Below are 20,222 nucleotides of genomic sequence, written 5' to 3' on the forward strand. Positions count from 1 at the left end.
CGTATACATAAATTAAAAATAAAAACATTACTGAAGCGATCACATTTCAGATTGTTGGATACACAGAGAGAAGCGGATGAAAACTAATCATTAGTATGGATTAGCTGTCGAATATGGAGCTGCACTGTGCAAATAGTGAGCCATACTGAATTGAAAGAACCTATTTTACCCAATAAACAGACGTCTCGGGATTGTGAAGCAGTAAAAAACAGGCTTCGGTATAAAAGTTGAGCTGTATTATGATATGCAAACCAACTCCCCGTCATGCATTACAAAAGAAGAGGAAGAAAGAACAACTCTCCACTTCAGTATGAAGTTCATCTTTCAATGCATCAGGTTTGAAACCATTCACACATGCAGTTCACAGACTCCCTCCTAGTCCTCGGCTTTACTCACGTCTTAGTGAACGGTTTCCCATCGCTTCTCGTGCTAAGGACTAACGGTGGGCCGACAGTCAAAAGAAGACAAATCAGAGCATGTGCAAAATCCCTGCTTAGAACATCAAAATCATTTCCATGTAAACTGATAGAGAGTCCTCTAAACTGTCTACTTAAGCGTACTGTAAATACACATAGTGTATATGCACTGCGTAGAACGTACAGGCTGCTTCGATTAAAAGGGTTAGCTTTATCTAGCACGCTGCTTTCAAAGACTAGAAATTAGAAAAATTAAGAGGAACCAGTACTTCTAGTTTCAAGCCTCTGATAAGAAAAGTAAGCCATCAAAAAAAGAAGTTAAAAACAGGAAGGTTGCTCCCGGGAAGAAAATCTCCTAGATGCTGTATCGCTGATGGTTTCTTTTGAGGAAATTTAGAAATGAATACCAAATCATCGTATGGTACCAATTTCTGACAGGAGAGGAAGGGAATCGCCTGCCAGTGTAAAACCTGTAAACACCACTGCTACTCCCAAAAGTCTCAAAATAGCACACAGGTTTGGGGGAACACAACAGACTACATTGTCTATGCAATAGGAATGGGGATGAGAGAGAGATTTGTGTGTTTCGGGGAGGCAAATGTTGTGCCTCACAATAAGAAGGGGTTGGTTGTGCCGCCGGCTTGTGTTGCTGCGCCTGTGGGCGGCAGCCCTCCGCTTATGAGCGGCTGGGGCAGTGACATGGAGGCTGGGATCCCCATGTTTGGCATCTGGCCCATGGGCCCGAGAGGAGCCATGCCAGCCATGGGTACCACTGAGATGGGGCCGGCTGGGGGCATTGAGGACAGAGGCAAGGGCTCGTTGCTTCTCTGGGCCATGCTGAAGCCCTGTCCACTCAGGCCCATCATGGGACTGACTCTCATCTGGTTGAGGGTGGGTGGCTGTGGCTGGTTCACCTGGAAGGGGTTGACCTGAGCTGCAGGAGCTGAAGCTACTCCCGAGACTGAAACAAGACCAAAGGGAGGTACAGGTGAGTTAATGAGAACAATCAGGGTATCTGCAGGGTTTTTCAAATCTAATTTAAGTCTTTATAATTAAAATAATACTCTGTCTATTCAGAACAAACCAACACAATCTCATAAGCTGCAAATTTAAAATGCTCAAAATATGTTTTAATAAAAATGTAATAAAATCAGTACCAACATATCAATGCATACAAACAGGTTGAGCAACATTAGATTTTGCTGAGACAGTAATAATGCATTTAAAGAAAGACAGCTTACACATTGAGCTGATACTAGTAAAATCTATCTACTGTATATATATCATGTATATATTTATAGCATATTATGATATGAAAAACTTAAACATTGTCATATTCTTCAGTACAGTACAACAGGGCTGGGCGATATATCAAATATTAGCAATAATTTTGACGGATGTAAAATTTGAAAATATCGTGAATATCGAATATTTCATATTCAAGCATACTTTCCCAAAAGAACGCGCTGAACATCCAGAAACGTAACATGTTACTGCGGACTGCTCTACACGCCTGTATTACGCGAGCTTTCACGAGTGCGGTTGCCAGATATCTAGAGATCAAATCCCTGAATCAGGGCTCCGCTGTTACATAGATACATTTTCTTCCTGGTGTTTTGCTTATTTAATGCAATCTGGCAACATGCACATGCAAACGCTCGCGCCTCATTGCGGAAGTGCTGCCGCAGATAATCTGAAAAACAAACAAGCTGGAGTTTAGCGATCTAAATGAAAGCATCGTTCAGCCGGTCTGTGTTCTGTCATGAGATCTCGACTGTACTGTTTGCGATTGTGGTCACTGTATTAATGCACAACTCAATCGCTGTTGTGTGACTAGAGAAACATAGGCTATGGCAATGCGGAATTACTATTAGGAATTTCACTGTTATAGTATTTTTCATTTGTTTTACCAGTTTTCATAATGTAGACAGAGAAAGTGTATAAGTCTTTGGTATTAATTTATATATATATAAGAAATACCCATGTGCTTCAGCAACTAGTTCCCCATCTGAGAGGGTTTTTAGTGCCAGTGGGAACATAGTTTTATGCCACAGAGCTTCTCCTAAACCAGAGACAGTAGACCGACTTGTGTTCTTAGCTAAAAACCTGTAAAAAATACTTTTCCCAGTTTAATTATTTCCCCCAGTTGCACAGTGTAAATAGTAAATTCCATGCACTAAAAAGCTGATGCAATGAACTTTCTGTACTTGTTTTGCACTACTTGAGTTACATAAACGTGTTCATATAATAAAAAGCAGTAAGTGATTACTTGGTCTAGAGTTTTTTTTATTATTTAAATGCAAATGCAAACATATCGAGATATATATCGAATATCGTAAAAATGTTGACAATATCGAGATAGATTTTTTTTTATATATCGCCCAGACCTACAGTACACGTATGCGTGTTCTAGGTCAGCAGCACCACGCGCATGCGTTGTTTATGTGCAGAGGTACTCTCGATAATGGCAGAAGACGTGATTTGGAGGAGAAGAATTGATGAGTAAAATCGTTATTTTAGTTTTCGAGCACAAAAAGTATTCTCGTAGCTTCGTAAAATTGCGGTTGAACCACTGATGAAGCATGGACTATTTTATCCATGTCCTTTTTACCTTCTGGGTCTGGGAACATTTCTGCTGCATTGCTGTCTATGGAGAATCAAAAAAGCTCTCGGATTTCATCAAAAACATCTTAATTTGTGTTCACAAGATGAACAAAGGTCTTACAGGTTTGGAACGACATGAGGGTGAGTTAATAATGACAGAATTTTTATTTTTGGGTGAACTATCCCTTTAAAACGATAAATGACCTTGAATTTTATAAAACTGAATTTCAAGACCCCTGTGATGTACAAGTGATCTCCTAGAAATATGTAATTGGTTAAAGTTACCTCCACCAAGGAAGGGGTTGGAGACTGGAGCCTGCTGGGGAGGTTTGGTGACCAGAGAATCTAGGTTGACAAGCGCAGCATTGGGACCCAGGAAAGACTCTGGAGTTTTTCTGGTTGGGCCACTCGGTACGTCAAACAGATCAGAGCCTACAGACAAACTGGTCTGCGATGGCAAGGCAGAGCTTCCTCTACCATCACCTGTAAAATAAACCACATCCTCATGTCATTCCCAAACAACAGACTTTCTTTTATCTAGTAAACTGTAGTAGTCAGCATTTACCTGTCACTGCTGAGGAGCGAAGACAGTCAAACTCAGAGAGGTCCTCCCTGGAAGTACCATTTGGTGTGGAGAAAAGATCAAAGCTACCCACTGAGGAATGACAGTTGGGATTAAAATTGAAGAAAGCTTTTAATTTGTAATATACAAGAATGTAAAATAAGAGAACAGTCTTATTTCTCAATGTAACACAAATACATTTTAATGTGAACTTCAGTTTTCAGAGCTCACCAGTGGCAGGGGCTTTGGGGCGGGTGGCAGGCATTGGGCTCCAGGGATCAGCAGCTGCAGGAGCCGGGGTCGACCCCCAGGGGTCACTGCTTTTCAGAGGAGCAACTGAGGAAGAGGCACTAGGAAGACCCCAGGGATCCACAGGAGCAGCTGGCTTAGGGGCTGCACCTGGAAGATACACACACCTGTGTTAATTAACACCATAGGTAACAGTACAAAGAAAAACCACTGCCACTCCCCTTACTCTGACTCTTATCAATACCTGAAAAATGCCTTTTTAGAGCTAATTTTTAAAAACAAAATCAAACCCCAATGAGTTGCAATATAATGGAAGTAGAAGCAGATCTTTTCTTCCATGACGTGAAAGCCAAATTAAATAGATTGAAAAAAAAAAAAAAAAACTGAACTTGTTTCTATCTATTGTTTTTTCACTGAATGGAAGCAGATTTGAATGAGAGCCTTAGTCTGCCGTTTCACATGAAGACATTTTGATTTAAATTGACAAAAAGGTATTAAAAAAAAAAACGCACAGATGAACCACCTACAAGATGCATTGAACTAGACAGTTAACACAATTAAGAGCATATTGATATAGATGAGAAGGCCACAGAATTACTGTCAAATTATCAATAATATATCTTCACCTTTATTTAACTTCCTTAGAACAGAAACCAAACAGATCAAACCTGTGCAAACTACAATATGACAGGAAGAGAAAAAGAACTATTTGGAGACCATGCTCAAATTTTCAATAAATAAAAAAAGTTTAAGATCAATCACATTTACCACAAAAATTAGATCAATCCATTATTTTAAATCTACTGGCAATCCTAAAAGTATATAAAAAACAGTAGCAACAACAAGAGAAATTCTATTTTACAAATAAGTGTGACAGGCAAGTACAAGTGAAATGGGAGTAAAGGTTATTGAATATGCAGTGAAACTTGTGTTCGAATTGGCAGTATTTGCTGTTTCCATTTCAAGAGGACATGCACACTTGCCTCAGTGCGTCTCTCCATATGCTTCATGACTTTAGTCTGGATTAAACTTAAAAGAACTAGGCTGTTGGAAGAGGAACCCTTTACAGGCTCAGCGCTCTCTCAACCAGTGCAGATCTGAATACTGAGTCTCTTTGTTTTGTTCACACTGGAATGCACAACTATCGGCCTAGCTACATTACTGAGCTGCCACGAAGAGCTACAGGCCCAATCGACATTATGAAATAGAGCCTGAGGGGGAAGGGGGGCTCTAAAAGAAAAGTGGGCTTTTGGTAAACAGGTGGTCCTCACATTCTGACCAATAACTTTTTTTTATTTGATAAAATTTGATTCAAATCTGCCTTAAGTTGTAACAATAAAGCTAGTATCTATCATGCAAATGATCCTGGTGGGATAAGTGCTCTTTTTTTTTTAGCACAAAGCCTAATGTGATCAGCACAGCAGGAAGCTGATACAAACTGTTGTCAATGTTCTATTATTAGCCACAGCCAAATGTGTTCTTGTACGTGAAGGGTGTTTACTTGAGAAACTAGCTAGTGTTTGTGTGTGACTACCTTCAAGATAATAAAACTAAAAATCAGAATCAGAAGAGCTTTATAACCAAGTTTGTTTACACACAAGGAATTTGACTTGACAGGAGCTTCCAGTGTAGAAGAAAGTACAACATAGTGCAGACATACATAGGAATAACACAGTAGGGATGTAATATAACACTAATATAAACAAAACAAAAAAATAATAAAAAAATTAAATAATGTACAATATATACAGAAATGGAAGTATAGGGAAAAGAAAAAAAAAAAGATTTGTTTAGATAATTGTACAGGTATGTTATTAGTGTGCATATATGTTATTTACAAAGTGTGCAGTTTAATATAAATGTCAGATAACTATGTTAGCTGTGATGGACGTTGTAAGATTAATTGTTCAGGTTGAATAAAGTCTACGGGAAAAAACTGTTTTTGTGCCTGGCTGTTCTGGTGGTCAGTGCTCTGTAGCGCGGACCAGAAGGCAACAGTTGGAGAGTGGGCTGGGTGTGATTTTTTTTAGCCCTTTTCCTCACTCTGGAGATGTAAAGATCTATGAGGTTGGGCAGAGGGGCACCAATAATCCTCTCAGCAGTCCTGACTGTCCGTTGTAGTCTCTTGATGTCTGATTTGGTAGCTGAACCAAACCATACAGTTATGGATGAACACAGGACAGACTCGATGGCAGAGTAGAACTGTTTCAGCAGCTCCTGTGGTAGGTTGAATTTCCTCAACTGGCAAAGGAAGTACAACCTCTGTTGGGCCTTTTTTCAATGGAGTCTATGTGAGTGTCCCACTTCAGGTCCTGAGAGATGGTGGTGCCCAGGAACCTGAATGACTCCACTGCAGCCACAGTGCTGTCTATGATGGTGAGTGGGGGGAGTGCAGGGGGGTTTCTCCTAAAGTCCACGATCATTTCCACAGTTTTGAGAGTGTTGAGCTCCAGGTTGTTAAGACTGCACCAGACAGCCAGCTGCTCAACCTCCTGTCTGTAAGCAGACTCTCCTCCATCCTTAATGAAGCCGATGACTGTAGTATCATCTGCGAACTTCAAGAGCTTGACAGAGGTGTCCTTTGAAGTGCAGTCATTCGTGTAGAGAGAGAAGAGCAGTGGGAAGAGAACACATCCCTGGGGGGCGCCAGTGCTGATGGTGATTGTGCTGGATGTGAGTTTGCCCATTCTCACAAGCTGCTGCCTGTCTGTCAGGAAGCTGGTGATCCACTGACAGATGGAGGTGGGCACGGAGAGCTGTGTGAGTTTGTCAGAGAGAAGGTCAGGCATGATGGTATTGAAGGTCGAACTGAAGTCCACAAATAGGATCCTTGTGTAATTTCCAGGTCTGTCGAGGTGTTGCAGGATGTTATGCAGTCCCATGTTGACTGCATCATCCACAGACCTGTTTGCACTGTAGGCAAACTGAAGAGGATCCAGCAAGAGTCCAGTGATGTCCTTCAGGTAGGCCAGGACCAGTCTCTCAAGTGACTTCATGACCACAGACGTGAGAGCGACAGGCTTTTTGGGAACAGGAATGATGTTGGAGAGTTTGAAGCAGCAGGGAACTTCACACAGCTCCAATGATCTGTTGAAATCTGTGTGAAGATGGGGGCCAGTTGGTCAACAGGCAGGTGAACCACCATCTGGGCCTGAAGCTTTTCCAGATTTCTGCTTCCTGAAGACCCAGTTCACATCCTCTACACAGACCTTAAGCACAGGTTGAATGGTGGGGGAGGGAAGGAGGGAGGGGGGGTTGGTAAGTGAATGTGTGAAATGCAGATCGGAGCGGATGGGGGGTGGTAGACTATCCTTTTTAAATCTGCAGTAAAACACATTCAGATCGTCACCCAGTTGTTGATTCTCCACAGACTGTGGGGGATGTGTCTTGTACATGGTGATGTTCCTCAGACCAGTCCATACTGTTGCCGGATCATTTTTTCAGCCACTCTGATCTCCTTTGTTAGTCTGTTCCTGGCTTGGTTATACAATATTTTATCCCTACTTCTGTAAGCATCCTCTTTGGCGCGACACAGCTTTTTGAGTTTCCCAGTAAACCACGGTTTATCATTATTAAATGATAAGAATGTCCTGGTAGGAATGCAAATATCTTCACAGAAACTGATATATTTTTATATAGCGCCCAAATAGTCTCTTTTTAGATATATATTGCTCATCCATTTGACAGAATTTATTATACATCAAAATATTTATGTGTTTTCTCCAAAATAGTTTAAAAGGTAATTTTTTTCCCCCTCCTGATGAATCATACAATCCATTTCACTGCTGCCAAGCAGATGTTTAAATGTAAAAATGTAAATTAACACAAGACCAAGATGGACAAGTCTATCGACACACTACATAATTGCCACCAAAAGTGTTTTATAATCATCATGATATTTACAATCTAACTGATATTGTCAAGCCCGAGTTTGTGTGTGTCTGTTTACCGTAGGACTGCCAGGGGTCTGAGGCGGGGCCTGCTGCTGCAGCTCCTGCTCCCCAAGGGTCTGATGTTTGATCGGCAGGGCCCTCCAGAACAGAGTCCATCAGATCCATCAGAGAAGACTGTGGAGGCTACACACACAACATATGAGATTAGCGCCCACAGATATATCTCACCATCCAAAGCGATCACATCAGCTTTAGTGAATAAGAACTTGGAAGCTGACCTGAACATAAATACTCACATGAGTAAACAAGTCCGCAAGCAAAGAAAGGGAAAAAGAAGTTCATTGAAGAGATAAATGAAATGGCTTTCTGGTGACATTATTTAGCTTATAGTAGTATAAACACAAAAACTGGTAGTATGGTTTAGGATTTCACAATAATTAGAATTTAGGTAACTGAACATCTTCAGGTAATATACATTTGGAAAGTTGACATACTGTGACATACTGTGTCTTCGGAACACAATTTAAGATATTTTGGATGAAAATCGGAAGGCTTGTGACTGTCCCATTGACTGCCAAGTAAAATACACTGTCAAGGTCCAGAAAAGTATGAAAAGCATCGTCAGAATAGTCCATCTGCCATCAGTGATTCAACCGTAACATTACAAAGCGACGAGAATACTTTTTGTATGCGAAGAAAACAAAAATAATGACTTTATTCAATTTGTCTCCTCTGTCTCTCTCCAAATCAGCATAGCACCATTTTGGAGAATATGAGCTGAACCCAACCACACTCTTCTGTGTTAGCCGCGACACAATTTGTTTTCTGCGTGTATTTACGCTTTGATTTCAATGAAAACAGCGCATCTGTGCAGCGCAACCTGCGTTCAGCGGATATTCTCCAAAAATGACACTACGGTGATGCAGAGACACAGAGGAGAAGACTTGTTGAATAAAGTCGTTATTTTTGTTGTCCTCGTGAACAGAAAGTATTCTCGTCGCTTCATAACATTAAAGTTGAACCACTTATGACAGATGGACTATTCTGACGCTGTCTATCCTACTTTTCTGGACCTTGACAGTGTAACTTACTTGGCAGTCTATAGGACAGTCAGAAGCCTCCCGGTTTTCATCCAAAATATCTTAAATTGTGTTCGGAAGACGAACTAAGCTTTTAGGGGTTTGGGACGACATGGAGTAAGTGATTAATGACACAATTTTCATTTTGGGGTGGAGTATCCCTTAACTATATTTGTCACACCACATGACCAGCTAATGAAAACTAATGAAGGCAAAAAGGTGACAATTTCACAGCCTCTATAAATACACTACTGTTAAAATATATTGGGTCAGTAATACTCTTTTATAGAAATGAACACTTATTCAACAAGGAAGTATTAAATTGATCAAATGTGATAGTAAAAACATTCTTAAGATTACAAAAGTTTTATATTTCAAATAAATGCTATTTTAAACTTTCTACTGAAGTGTATCAATGTTTCCACAAAAATATTAAACAGCACAACTATTTTCAACATTGATAATAATATTAAATGTCTTAAGCATTGAATCTTCATAGAATGATTTCTGAAGGATCATGTGACACTAAAGAGTGGACTCATGGCTAATGAAAATTCAGCTTTGCATCACAGGAATAAATTACATTTTAAAATAGATTCAAATAGAAAACAATACATTTTAATAATTTAATGTACATGCACATAAATTGTAATCTTTCACAAAATTACTATTCTTACTGTATTTTTGATCAAATAAATTGAGCATAAGAGATAAATATGGCCCAAAATTTTGGGCAGTGGTGTATTTAAATATTCAACAACTTTAACCTAATAAATAAATTTGAAATATTGACTGAAAAAACAAGTCTGCTTCTGTACAAAATTCTGTACAAAAGACTCTTATGTTAGCTAGCATCATTAAATTAGCCATTTGGCTTTTGAAGACTTTCAATATGATGCATAATATGTACAGTTCCTATACTGTACTTCCACAGGGTTGTGAAGCTTGACAGCCCCCGATCACTATATGCTTTTGATATTTGAAATAGCGCAGAATGAACATTCAGATCTTTGTTCTAAAGAAGAATGAATATTAAACATGTTTGGAATTACATGCATCAAATGATGACCATTTTCATTTCTGGGTGAACGGTCCCTTTAATAAATGAACATGCAGGAGGTAAGGGATGTGTTAAACTTCTGCAGAGTTTTGTGTGGCCACAGATTCAGTTCAGGCCTGCTGATGAGTTGAAGCGCTCAGATGCTGCACCCACCTCTTTCTTCTTCTTGGCTATTTTCCCTGTGTTGGAGTCTTTGCGGCTTTCTTCCAGAGCCATCTGGAGCCGTAGGTCATCCCCACGACGCATCCTCTCCTCCTGAACAACCACACACAGACACACAAAAGAATTCATGTTATATCACACACATTATGGCGTACGTGCTGTCTGCTGAATCACAGCGTGAACCTGCCGCCCTGCGTCCTATGACGATATAGCCCTGTTGTTGTGATTCAAGATGATTCAGCATCAAAATTCAGTTACTGAGGCATGTAAAAATCTGCAGATTTCACAATTACATATTGAAGCCAAGACTCAGAATTGTGTTAGCAAACCAAGAGACACACCCGACACTTTGTTTCCTCAACGGGTCTATTTCAAAGGGCAGAGGAGACAGGAAGGAAGCTAGAAATGTAAAATATGTCAGTGGGAAGCAACCAAGGATAGGCTGTAATCTAGTCCCTATGTTAATTTGGTGGCGGTAGGGTTGTGCCGATGGACGATATCATCGTCCATCGTGATGGCTGACTGACATCACGATGGAGAGACACCATCGTGATGCCACGCCCCCGCCCCGCTGCGAGTCGACACCATAGACTGTAAAAAAATACACACACTAATCCTAGTCTCTTCTATAGACTATAAGTTAATCTAAAATCTTTGCAGGAATTGCTCTGTAAAGTAAATTGAGAATATTACTAATGCATATATGCTATTTTAAATAATCACTGTAGTCTATGCCAGAGACGTGACGTGTGTTAGTATGTGAAATTACGGTGTGAGGCATTTGATCTTGACATTGTTAGAATCTTGTCTTTTTTTACATTTTAAACACTGTACATTTATTTTAAATTTTTAATTTTGTACAAGAAGACAGGCCTTATTAATGAATTATTAGTATCCTATTGTAGTGTCTCGGGAGATCGTGCTCATTGTTACATAGATGTGTGGCTTTACTGCACTGAAGCGGCAGTTTAAACCCAGAATTCAGCGAACGTCAATTAACTTTTGTCTGGTTAATAAATACCTTTAAAGACAATTTTCCTTGGCCATAATGTCAAATCAAATGAAAGAATAAAGGTAATTCAGATAACACAAATTTATTAAAACACAGAAGAAGAACAACAAAGAACAAGAAAACGGGAACAACACTCAGACCGAAACGCGGGATTTACATACATAGACCATGTTTAAATTTCGATGTTTCTGGCCAGAAATACCAACATGTTCACTTTGTCTGGTTTTAATAAACTGCGAATTGGAGTAACTACACTCCCCGCTGTGCTGAAGACCCGCTCTGATGGAGTACACAGAGCACATATGCACAGATATTTCCGTGCTAATCTGGCCATGAACGGAAACCTTTTTTCGTTCGTTTTCCACCAAGTCAGTGGGTCCTCTTCCCCATCGATGGGCATTTCCTGCAGGTAAATGGTCATTTCTGACTCGACCTTTTGCTCATCAGTGAGCGTGGCTGCAGCTGCTGTGGCTGCTCTCTTCGCAAGAAGGCTGCCTAAAGACCACTTTTTTTTCTTAGGCACGGTGGCGACGCCGGCATCTGGTTCCTCTCCATCTTCTCCAGCATGTGAGGGACCTGGTGTTGGCCTTGGCAGCGACAGATCAATCTCTCTCACAATCTCTTCCATTATTTCAGATTTTGTAGAATGAAGTTCGGGAGGTTTCATATGGTCCCCTCGGTACCTTGGGTCAAGCAGTGTTGCTTTACGCATCATCCTCTGGATGGTGTCATCACCATATCTGCCTTCCATCTGCTCCAGGATGACACGCTTCAGGTCGGCTGTGAGTTTGGAATCATCACCTGACTCCTCCAGCACACCTTCTAAATGGGCCAACATGGGCAGCAGTGAGGACACCGTTACGTAATTTTCTCCAGAGAGAATGTCTGTGAAGTCCGCTACTGGCTTCAGCGCGTTGTTCACAGATTCCAGAACACTTATGTCTTGCCATGTCAGCTGGGGGAGGGGCAGCGGCTTTTGTCTTGGGCAAACACACGTTTGATGGCTTGCTCCTGCTCCAGCATTCTCTCCACCATTTGCTGTTTTGAGCCCCATCGTGTTGCACAGTCCTGTCAGTAAAGACGCAGTAAATAATAAAATACATATTAAATAATTTAAACAATAATACCCAGCTCTTTCGTGATATTACTTCTAACCTCGTTGAAAAGGTTTGGGATAGCCGTCTTTGAGAAATATTTCCGACCTGGCAGCTCATACTGTTTATCAAAGGTATGCAGCATGGCCTTGAAAGACGGCTTCTCCACTGTATTGAACGAAACCATTTCTTTGGCCAGGAAGCGAGTTACCGCATCTGTCAACTGCCTCCATCTGTCACTGTCGGTTTTATATTTAGTGCCTTTTGCAAAAGCCCCAGTTATCGTCTGCTGACCCTGGCTAGCTTTTTTGCTAGGTCCAGCACGTGCAGGCAAGGTGGCATATTCTGCTGGATGGCGAACACGCAAGTGGTCATGAAGATTGGTCGTCTGCCCATCTTTTGCGCGGATCACACATGAGCAGATCTTGCACACAGCTTCAGTCAGGTCCCTTGGCTGCCCACTCTCATCAGGTCTTAATCCAAAAAATTGCCATATAGGCGAAGTAGTACCCTTTTTAGCAACCAATACCAACGCCATTGTATCAACTCTTTAAGTGGAAGGACGCTACTTTTTTTTCCCTCACGTGCAACCTATTGGAAAGCCCAGATGACGAAATTATAGTTTTTAAGAAGAAAAAAAATAATTTATGTAAAAAGATATATTAAAAATATATTAAAAAGTGCACAACTCTTCTTAAGTGTAAGGACGCTACTTTTTTTCCCCCTTACGTGCAACCTATTGGAGGTCATTAGTTGGGAAATAAAATAAATAAAGTAATAAAGTAAAATAACGAATAATAATTATATAATAACGAAAAATTAAAAATCATCAGAGATCAGTTAGGGTTCGACCTACAAATCAACACATTTGAGCAATTATTTTAATAAAATGTTGTTTCAACAAACACACAAGTGAAAATCTTCCAAAACTGAAAATTATCAGCAATAAAACATGGATTAAACGAGGCTGTAGTGCAACCAAAGCCCCTTTTAAAGAAAGCCATTTATCTTAATCAGTGAACATTTCTAAAGTTGCTATATGCAGAACATTTTAGTGTAGGGCTGAAACATGAAAGATTTATACAAGAGGCAAAGAGGACAGAGAAAGCAGAAAACGCTGAGATGAGTGATGCTGTTTTATCACAGGCCTCATTATAACAACGGTTAGAATGCTACGGTTCCCATATCCTCATAATGATCACAAATCTGGGACATCTGACTGTCTCATACAATTATGTCCATTTTTTTAAATGACCCCTAGTTTACATCAAGATCTGACAGGGAAGGAGCTCACAGAATGAATCACAATTCCTATGATAGACACCTGACAGCTATACAGTAAGAGGCAGGTCTAAGAGGGCCAATAGCGATACACAGAAATGTAGCAAGTCCCTACTGTGCACCTCCCTTTCAGACAAGCCCCTCCTCAACACCACTAACATGCCTGCTTTTTTCATTTGTAAATTCATCCCAGATGTCCAAACGCACACACAGTTCCTTCACATTACTTTTAGAGCAGCGAGCCCCAAGCATATTCGGAGACTTCAGGAACATTATATTTCCTACTGTATCAGCTGCCCCACTTCATCACTTTTATTAGACATGTAAGATGAGGTTTTAAATCCCACTGAGACTGTTGTGTGGTTGTATGACTTCCACACTAATTTGTAAGCTTCCCAAACAATATCCTGTTGCTGGTCTGGCCCCATGTTGCAAGAAAAGGACAACTAGGTATATATCTATGTAACATGTAATTGGGAAGAAAACAAGCCAGCAGAAGGTCATATTTCCTATTTCTTGATACCATGCCAACTTGAAATATAAGTACAGTGAAAGTGGCTTTCATGTGATGCAAATAGCCCTTAGCTTGCAATTAGAATTTTCCTAGAAATAGAGTAACCGTATCACCATTGACTAATTATACAGTGACCCGGTTAGTATGTGTAAAAAATTCCTGAGAGGCACTGTAAGGTAAACCTGCATCTGAGTTCACATACAAATGTGTTCATTCCTGAATCAGCTGTTCAAAGCTGTAACTATAAATAACAGGGATGCACCGATAGGATTTTTTTTGGCTGATACCGATTTTAAACAACTATTGGCCGATTTCCGTTCGCTATTTGAACGTTCCTGTTCCTGCATTCCTCTGTGAAACCGGTTTGAGTAGAAAACATATCGGTAAATAACATTATTTTTTAACCTTTTTCTTTTCCAATAATAATAATAATAATAATAATAATAATAAAGTACAGTGTTTAATTTACTCAAAAAGAAAGATGAATGATCTCTCTAAGTCATAGCCAATGCATCATCTTTTCAAGATTAACCAAAGGCCAAATGTATTAAAATTAAAAAAAATAAAATAACTGTCAACGCAATAAAAACATTAAAGATTTTTTTTCTAGATATTTAAAAATGTTTCAGCATGGATAAAAAAAAAGTCCTGTAAGTGTTAATTTTGAGATGGGAAAAAACAGCCTAAATAAGTAGGCTGTATGTTGCATTTTATTACTACATTCAGAAATAATGTAGGCTAAAATAATGGTAAATAAAAGCAAAATTACAAACACAATTAGGTTATTTTAGTTCCCTTCTCTTCACAACAACTCCTCTAAAGTTGTACTTAAATTTAATTTAAGCGTCAAGCCAAACAAATGTAAAAACGAAACTGAAGCCTACCTCTTTCATTTTGCACGAATCCATAAGTTTCCATATTTGCGAAGTATTTGGATGCTAACCTGTTAATTATTATGTAAACTGTAGGCTTTGCTCTTCACTCGCATTATCGACGTAAAACATCACCCTTCACATATAAGCTATATCAGCAGTGAGGCACTGGTCACACTAAATGGCACAGACTGTACACAGACTTAAATTGAGCAGTGTAACTTTTTATGTTTCTTTACCTGTATTTTATTTTGATAATGAACAGGCTGCAATGTCAAATTAGCAAAAAAAATTTGTATGTGTGTGTGAGGCACCAACGCTCACTGAATAACAGTTTTCCCAACTGTTACTCCATAATTTATGGTCATACCAAGGCTGATTTGTTATACAGATAGAAGCAAAACATCATTCAAAACTGTAAAGCTTTTGTAAAAAAAAAGCTCGGTACTAGCGGTACTTAAAAACTGGTACCGTAACATTTTAGTTTTTTTAGTACCGACTTGGTACCGAAGTACCGGGTCTTTTGACAACACTACCTGACAGTAAAGTGCCTCATTCTATTCCTGATGTACGGACACAGAGTTCAAATGTCCTGCGTAGACACTAGACACACTCAACCTGTTGCGACACGGTGGTGTCGTGTCCGGTGTAGACACGGTTCACTGTTCCGCCACCAAGCAAGTGGTGCATTAACTCCTCGTCTGCACACACTCTCTTTGAAATAGGAATCGTTTCCACATTTCTTGTTAACATCTACCATTTATCGCTGTCTTGTTTGTAATTGGCCAGTTTGAAGAAAGTCTCACCAAACCTGACCAGACAGGCGTTTGCGATCATGGGATCTTGAAGACATTTGTACGAACGCGGATCGGTGACATGAATGGAGATGGCTTCAGATCGACAATGTAGTACTTGGTTTCCCAACAAGCTCAATCACCTACAAAAAATAAATTAGCTGAATGCATAAACTGTATTCCCCGGCGCTCAAACCTGCCAATCTAAAGCAAACGCTGTGTATGGCGTCTGAGGTAATCTGTGAATTACCATGTTGGCCTTTCCAACATGATTACGTAACGTGTGAAGTCGTGAATGCACATCGCTGAGCTAGTGCAACAGGAGCATTTGTGGTTAAAGTGCATATTTTTTTTTTTTTTTTAGAAAATGACCAATTGTTTCGCTAGATAAGATCCTTATTCCTTGGCTGGGACTGCGTAGAGCCCTTTGAAGCTGAATTTAAACCGCAATTTGGACCTTCAACCTGTTGGTCCCTGTTGAAGTCCACTATATGGAGAAAAATCCTGGAATGTTTTCATCAAAAACCTTAATTTCATTTCGACTGAGGAAATAAAAACATGAACATCTTGGATGACATGGGGGTGAGTAAATTATCAGGACATTTTATTTCTGGAGTGTGCTGATCCTTTAACACATCTGGGCTTCTAGGTAGCCCTACCCAGCATTAGAACTCACTGATCCAAAATCCTTCTCATAAACGTACATTAAGCATCACAGTAATAAATCATATAAGTAGCTATAGATGTGTCACATCAGGCAGCAGTTTTAGGATGGCATTCAGTGACATGATGTACCTGCTCGGCAGCCTCTCGGCTCATGGCAAGAGCCAGTTGCAACTGTAGCTCCTCTTCTCCACTCGTCTGAGGTCTGGCTTGCTCCAACTCTGAAGATGCATTGGGAGATGTGGCTAAAAACAAACAAAACACACATATGATGATGACATTATCATTCAAGCGCTGCACTGCTACCACACCCAGCTGGGTTATCTTAAGGCAGGGCACGGGTGAGCCAACAAGCATACATTAAAATTACTATTGAGCAGATTTTATCAGTGTCACCACGACACAAGAACAATGCAAAAAGTTCTTGCTACAGCTCTTATCAGTCATTTCACATCTATCACCCAATGACTAAGCTGTTGTTTAAAGAGGCAAAGGTGAATACTGATTGAACATCCATGAGAGTGTAGCACGTGCCAGGCCAGAATGAAGCAGCCAAACTGGGTAAATCACAACAGCCCAATGATTATAAGCTTGTTGCTAAACCAGCGGACAAGAGTACTTAAATACTGATTGGATTAGGCCAAGCCATGTGTTTAGAAAACACAAGTATCTCTAGCCATTTCAGAGCACACTGATCAGTCGCAGGCCATTGAGAGCTAAAACACCTTAGAAAGTACAGGTCACAAGGCCAGAATTAACACTACGCTCAAAAAACAAAAACAAAACACAGTTGCTCAAACTATAAGCACATGACACACGTGACAAAAAGAGCTGCAAGTCTGTGTTAAGACTCTGATGTTTTAAGTCACCATCATTAATCTAGGCATTTTTGTTGTAAGCAGCATCAATCAATAAACTGCTTGTCTGTAATCCATAAAATCTCTGACAGCCATTAGGCCTAGTCTTGATGTATCGCTTCAGTAACGATCAGAAACACTGGACCTGGAGAATCTCAGTGCCTTTTGAAACACAAGCTTCCCGGTTTCTAAGCCCTGAGGGACTAGAAATTACGACCAAAGGGCTTGAGTCTGTGGGAAAAGCAGTAGAGGTGAAGAGGGGAAATGAGGTAGTGTGGGCGCAGAGCTTCAGTGAGATCACAGATATCACAAGTGCTTCTAATCCACACCATGCCACCCTTACTGGGCTTAAATGGAAATATGACTCATATGCCAACTGCATGGTTCAAAGCCAATTTCTCAGAATCACAATTTAAATAGCAAGGTTGATTTTTTTTTATTCACAGTCACTGAGAGATTTTTTATTATTGGCATAAAGAGTAGTCTACTTTTTTTTAAGCTTATTTTGGCCTATAACCACAAATACAGACAGTAAGAGACTGACTGACAAGCAAAGCCACCAATCTGATTAGAGTCAGCCAGATGAAAAAGTGCCTTCCACATTTGTATGCAAGCAGACAGTCAGTGAACGGATATGTCTCAATAAATAGTCTCAGCCGGCACAACCAATGGACTTCTTATCCATCATTGTGGGGCTGAGACCAAGACTATTTAATTAATAAATCTGGTACTGTTCATCAAATATGCTGACACTGAGGCTACACACAAGCAAACTGCAACCTCTGTCGTTTGATTTGTTTTGTTTTATTTTGTTTTTATTGCCATACTAGCATAAGGTTATTTTCGTTACTGTCTGAAACAACGCTGGTTGTTTAAAGATGCTGTATGTAGAATTGACAACGAGTGGTTAAACTAGGTATCGCAGTCCAAATTCAAAATATTGGAATGTGTTTTTTTCACCCGGCCTCTCCTTCTTAGAATTGATGCACAATTTGAAATGAGTTTCAAAAAGTGGCCAAAATTATTTTCAAAGAAAATAACTGGTGTCACATTGTTGCACACACATGTGTCAATTTCATTTAACATTTTAATCATGGTTTAAGCCAAAAAAAAAAGAAAAAAAAAAATAGTAGTATTTAAAAGGAAAAAAAGCACCAATGTTTTTGCAGTTTGGAGGCATGAGCAGAGTTTGGCTGCATTATATTGGTTGACATAAAGGCATCCAGAATCTATTTTAAACAATGTCAAGATCTTTCCCGAGGTATTGGTTTAATTTGCTGTCCTTTGGCCAAGAGGGTGTCATTCACTGCTCTGAAAACAAAACTTAGGATCTAAGAAAAATGGTAAACAGCTTGACATTTCAAAGTTATGCAGCTTTAAATACTTTGTCTTGGATATGTGCACCTGTGAATGTCTTACACAGTTTACCAACACAATGAGCTTTTTATGTGCACAAAACTGATAATGTGGATGTTTTCAGTGTAAGCAAAAGCTAAAAATGACAAAAAGTATGCACAAGGGGAAAAATGCTTGTTTTGACATCTGATGATGACTTCATATGAAGAGGTTTCTAATTTAGAAACGAAAAAGGTTTGAGGTTTTCCGTCAGCTGTTTTATAAGCAGTACAGTCACACTTCAATTCACACGACTACAGAAGTAATACACAGCATGCGAGTTATTTCAAGAACACCTAAAAGATTGCTATGTAAAACTGCAAAGGATTTTGCGAATCACTCCAAAAGACACAATAATTGGTGGCAAAAGTGTATATTGTGCTCCAATTAAAAAAAAAAAAAAGAAAAAAGAGTAAATATAATGACCCCTGTTGCGGGTATTTTTTTTATTTTTTTGTGGAATAAAAACAAATGCATGCAATGACATAGATAAGGGCCTATTTTTTTAGCATATATTTTTATGATTTGGCTGGACAGCCTTTATGTTTAAGCTAATGTTTATTTGACAAGATCTATTTATATGTGTTGATGTTTATACACAAATAAAAGCATAGATTTAATCTGCTCATATAAAGTCTCTTCAGAAGACTTGGTTTAAACTGCTCGATTCATATGGATTACTTTTACAACATCATTTTAGTGCTTTAAGCTTGAAAATAGTGATTACATAGACATTCAAAATGGATTAACAAAAATGATAGATAATATTGTCTTAATTTGTGCTCAGAGGACAAAAGAAAGTCTTATAGGTTTGGAACTACATCAGTGTATGTAAATAATGATCATTTTCATTCTTGGTTGAACTATTGCTTTAACTTACATGATCAGTGAAAGACAAACCACAGAATGATCTGTGGTTCTAGATCAGGAAAACTATATGCCAGAAAATCATTATAAATCAAAAGCTTCTATAATACAACACTGAATTAATTTTGCAAACCAACAAAACCACATCTTAACATTTAGCACACATATCCTAATTTTCTTCAGTCTGATGAAGTGTGAATTACATGTGACTGAGAGCCCATTTACACTTTCTGGAGAAACAATACCCGGAAACTAGCAGAGGAATGCAAATCACTCCTGTTAACAATTCAACTGTTTTTCCTTTTTGTTAATGACTCAGCTGTTTACACCCTCTTTCATGCAATGAAGCTCGCCCTACACTTTTTCCATCTTCTCCTTAATCCAACATGTTAATGCATTTGATGACAAAGACACTAGGAAAAGGTCTCAAAAAAAAAAAAAAAAGTGTACTTTCAATGGTTAGATTTTTAATTGTGATTAAAAGAAGTTGACTGACTTCTTTCAAGCATATTATCAAATACTTTTTTTAAAATACTGTATAAAAGAGGCAGGGGGTAGTAGCAAAAAAGGAGAGAGACATATGCAGCTTCCTCCGTGAATCACAGGGCAGAGCAAAAGACCTCTGGGAGTTCAGGAATTCTGTCTTCCTGTAACGAGCTGAGGGAAAGGGGTGGGAAGTGAACGGCACGCAGCTGTCCAGGGCAGACGTACAGCCACTGAGTGCTGCAGGGAGGCACAAGAGAGGATGTGTCTCCTGCAGGGTAACAGAAGACAATCAGTTTCCTGGTCTGCAGCGTAAAGAATTTGCACCATGCAGTCTGAGCTCCAGGTGTGCTGAGTTTCTCAAA

At 39.5% G+C, this 20,222-nt stretch overlaps 1 protein-coding gene across 4 annotated transcripts in view; it reads right to left on the reverse strand.

Annotated features, from left to right (window-relative positions):
• Positions 1 to 187: 187 nt before the first annotated feature.
• LOC109063030 (epsin-2-like) overlaps positions 188 to 20,222 on the reverse strand; it is a 28,427-nt gene continuing 8,392 nt past the window's right edge. For 3 of the 4 annotated variants that reach the window (XM_042720163.1, XM_042720161.1, XM_042720162.1), the window contains 7 exons: positions 16,388 to 16,500; positions 10,017 to 10,118; positions 7,781 to 7,907; positions 3,814 to 3,981; positions 3,586 to 3,675; positions 3,306 to 3,503; positions 188 to 1,377 (listed from right to left, as the gene is read on the reverse strand). In XM_042720163.1, coding sequence (XP_042576097.1) covers positions 1,025 to 1,377; positions 3,306 to 3,503; positions 3,586 to 3,675; positions 3,814 to 3,981; positions 7,781 to 7,907; positions 10,017 to 10,118; positions 16,388 to 16,500 — 1,151 coding nt within the window. In that variant the 3' untranslated portion in view covers positions 188 to 1,024. The remainder of the gene's footprint in view (positions 1,378 to 3,305; positions 3,504 to 3,585; positions 3,676 to 3,813; positions 3,982 to 7,780; positions 7,908 to 10,016; positions 10,119 to 16,387; positions 16,501 to 20,222) is intronic. The other variant, XM_042720164.1, reaches the window with a different exon arrangement.

Source organism: Cyprinus carpio, chromosome B3 (assembly GCF_018340385.1).
Source record: "Cyprinus carpio isolate SPL01 chromosome B3, ASM1834038v1, whole genome shotgun sequence".
Classification (NCBI taxonomy): Eukaryota; Metazoa; Chordata; class Actinopteri; order Cypriniformes; family Cyprinidae; genus Cyprinus; species Cyprinus carpio.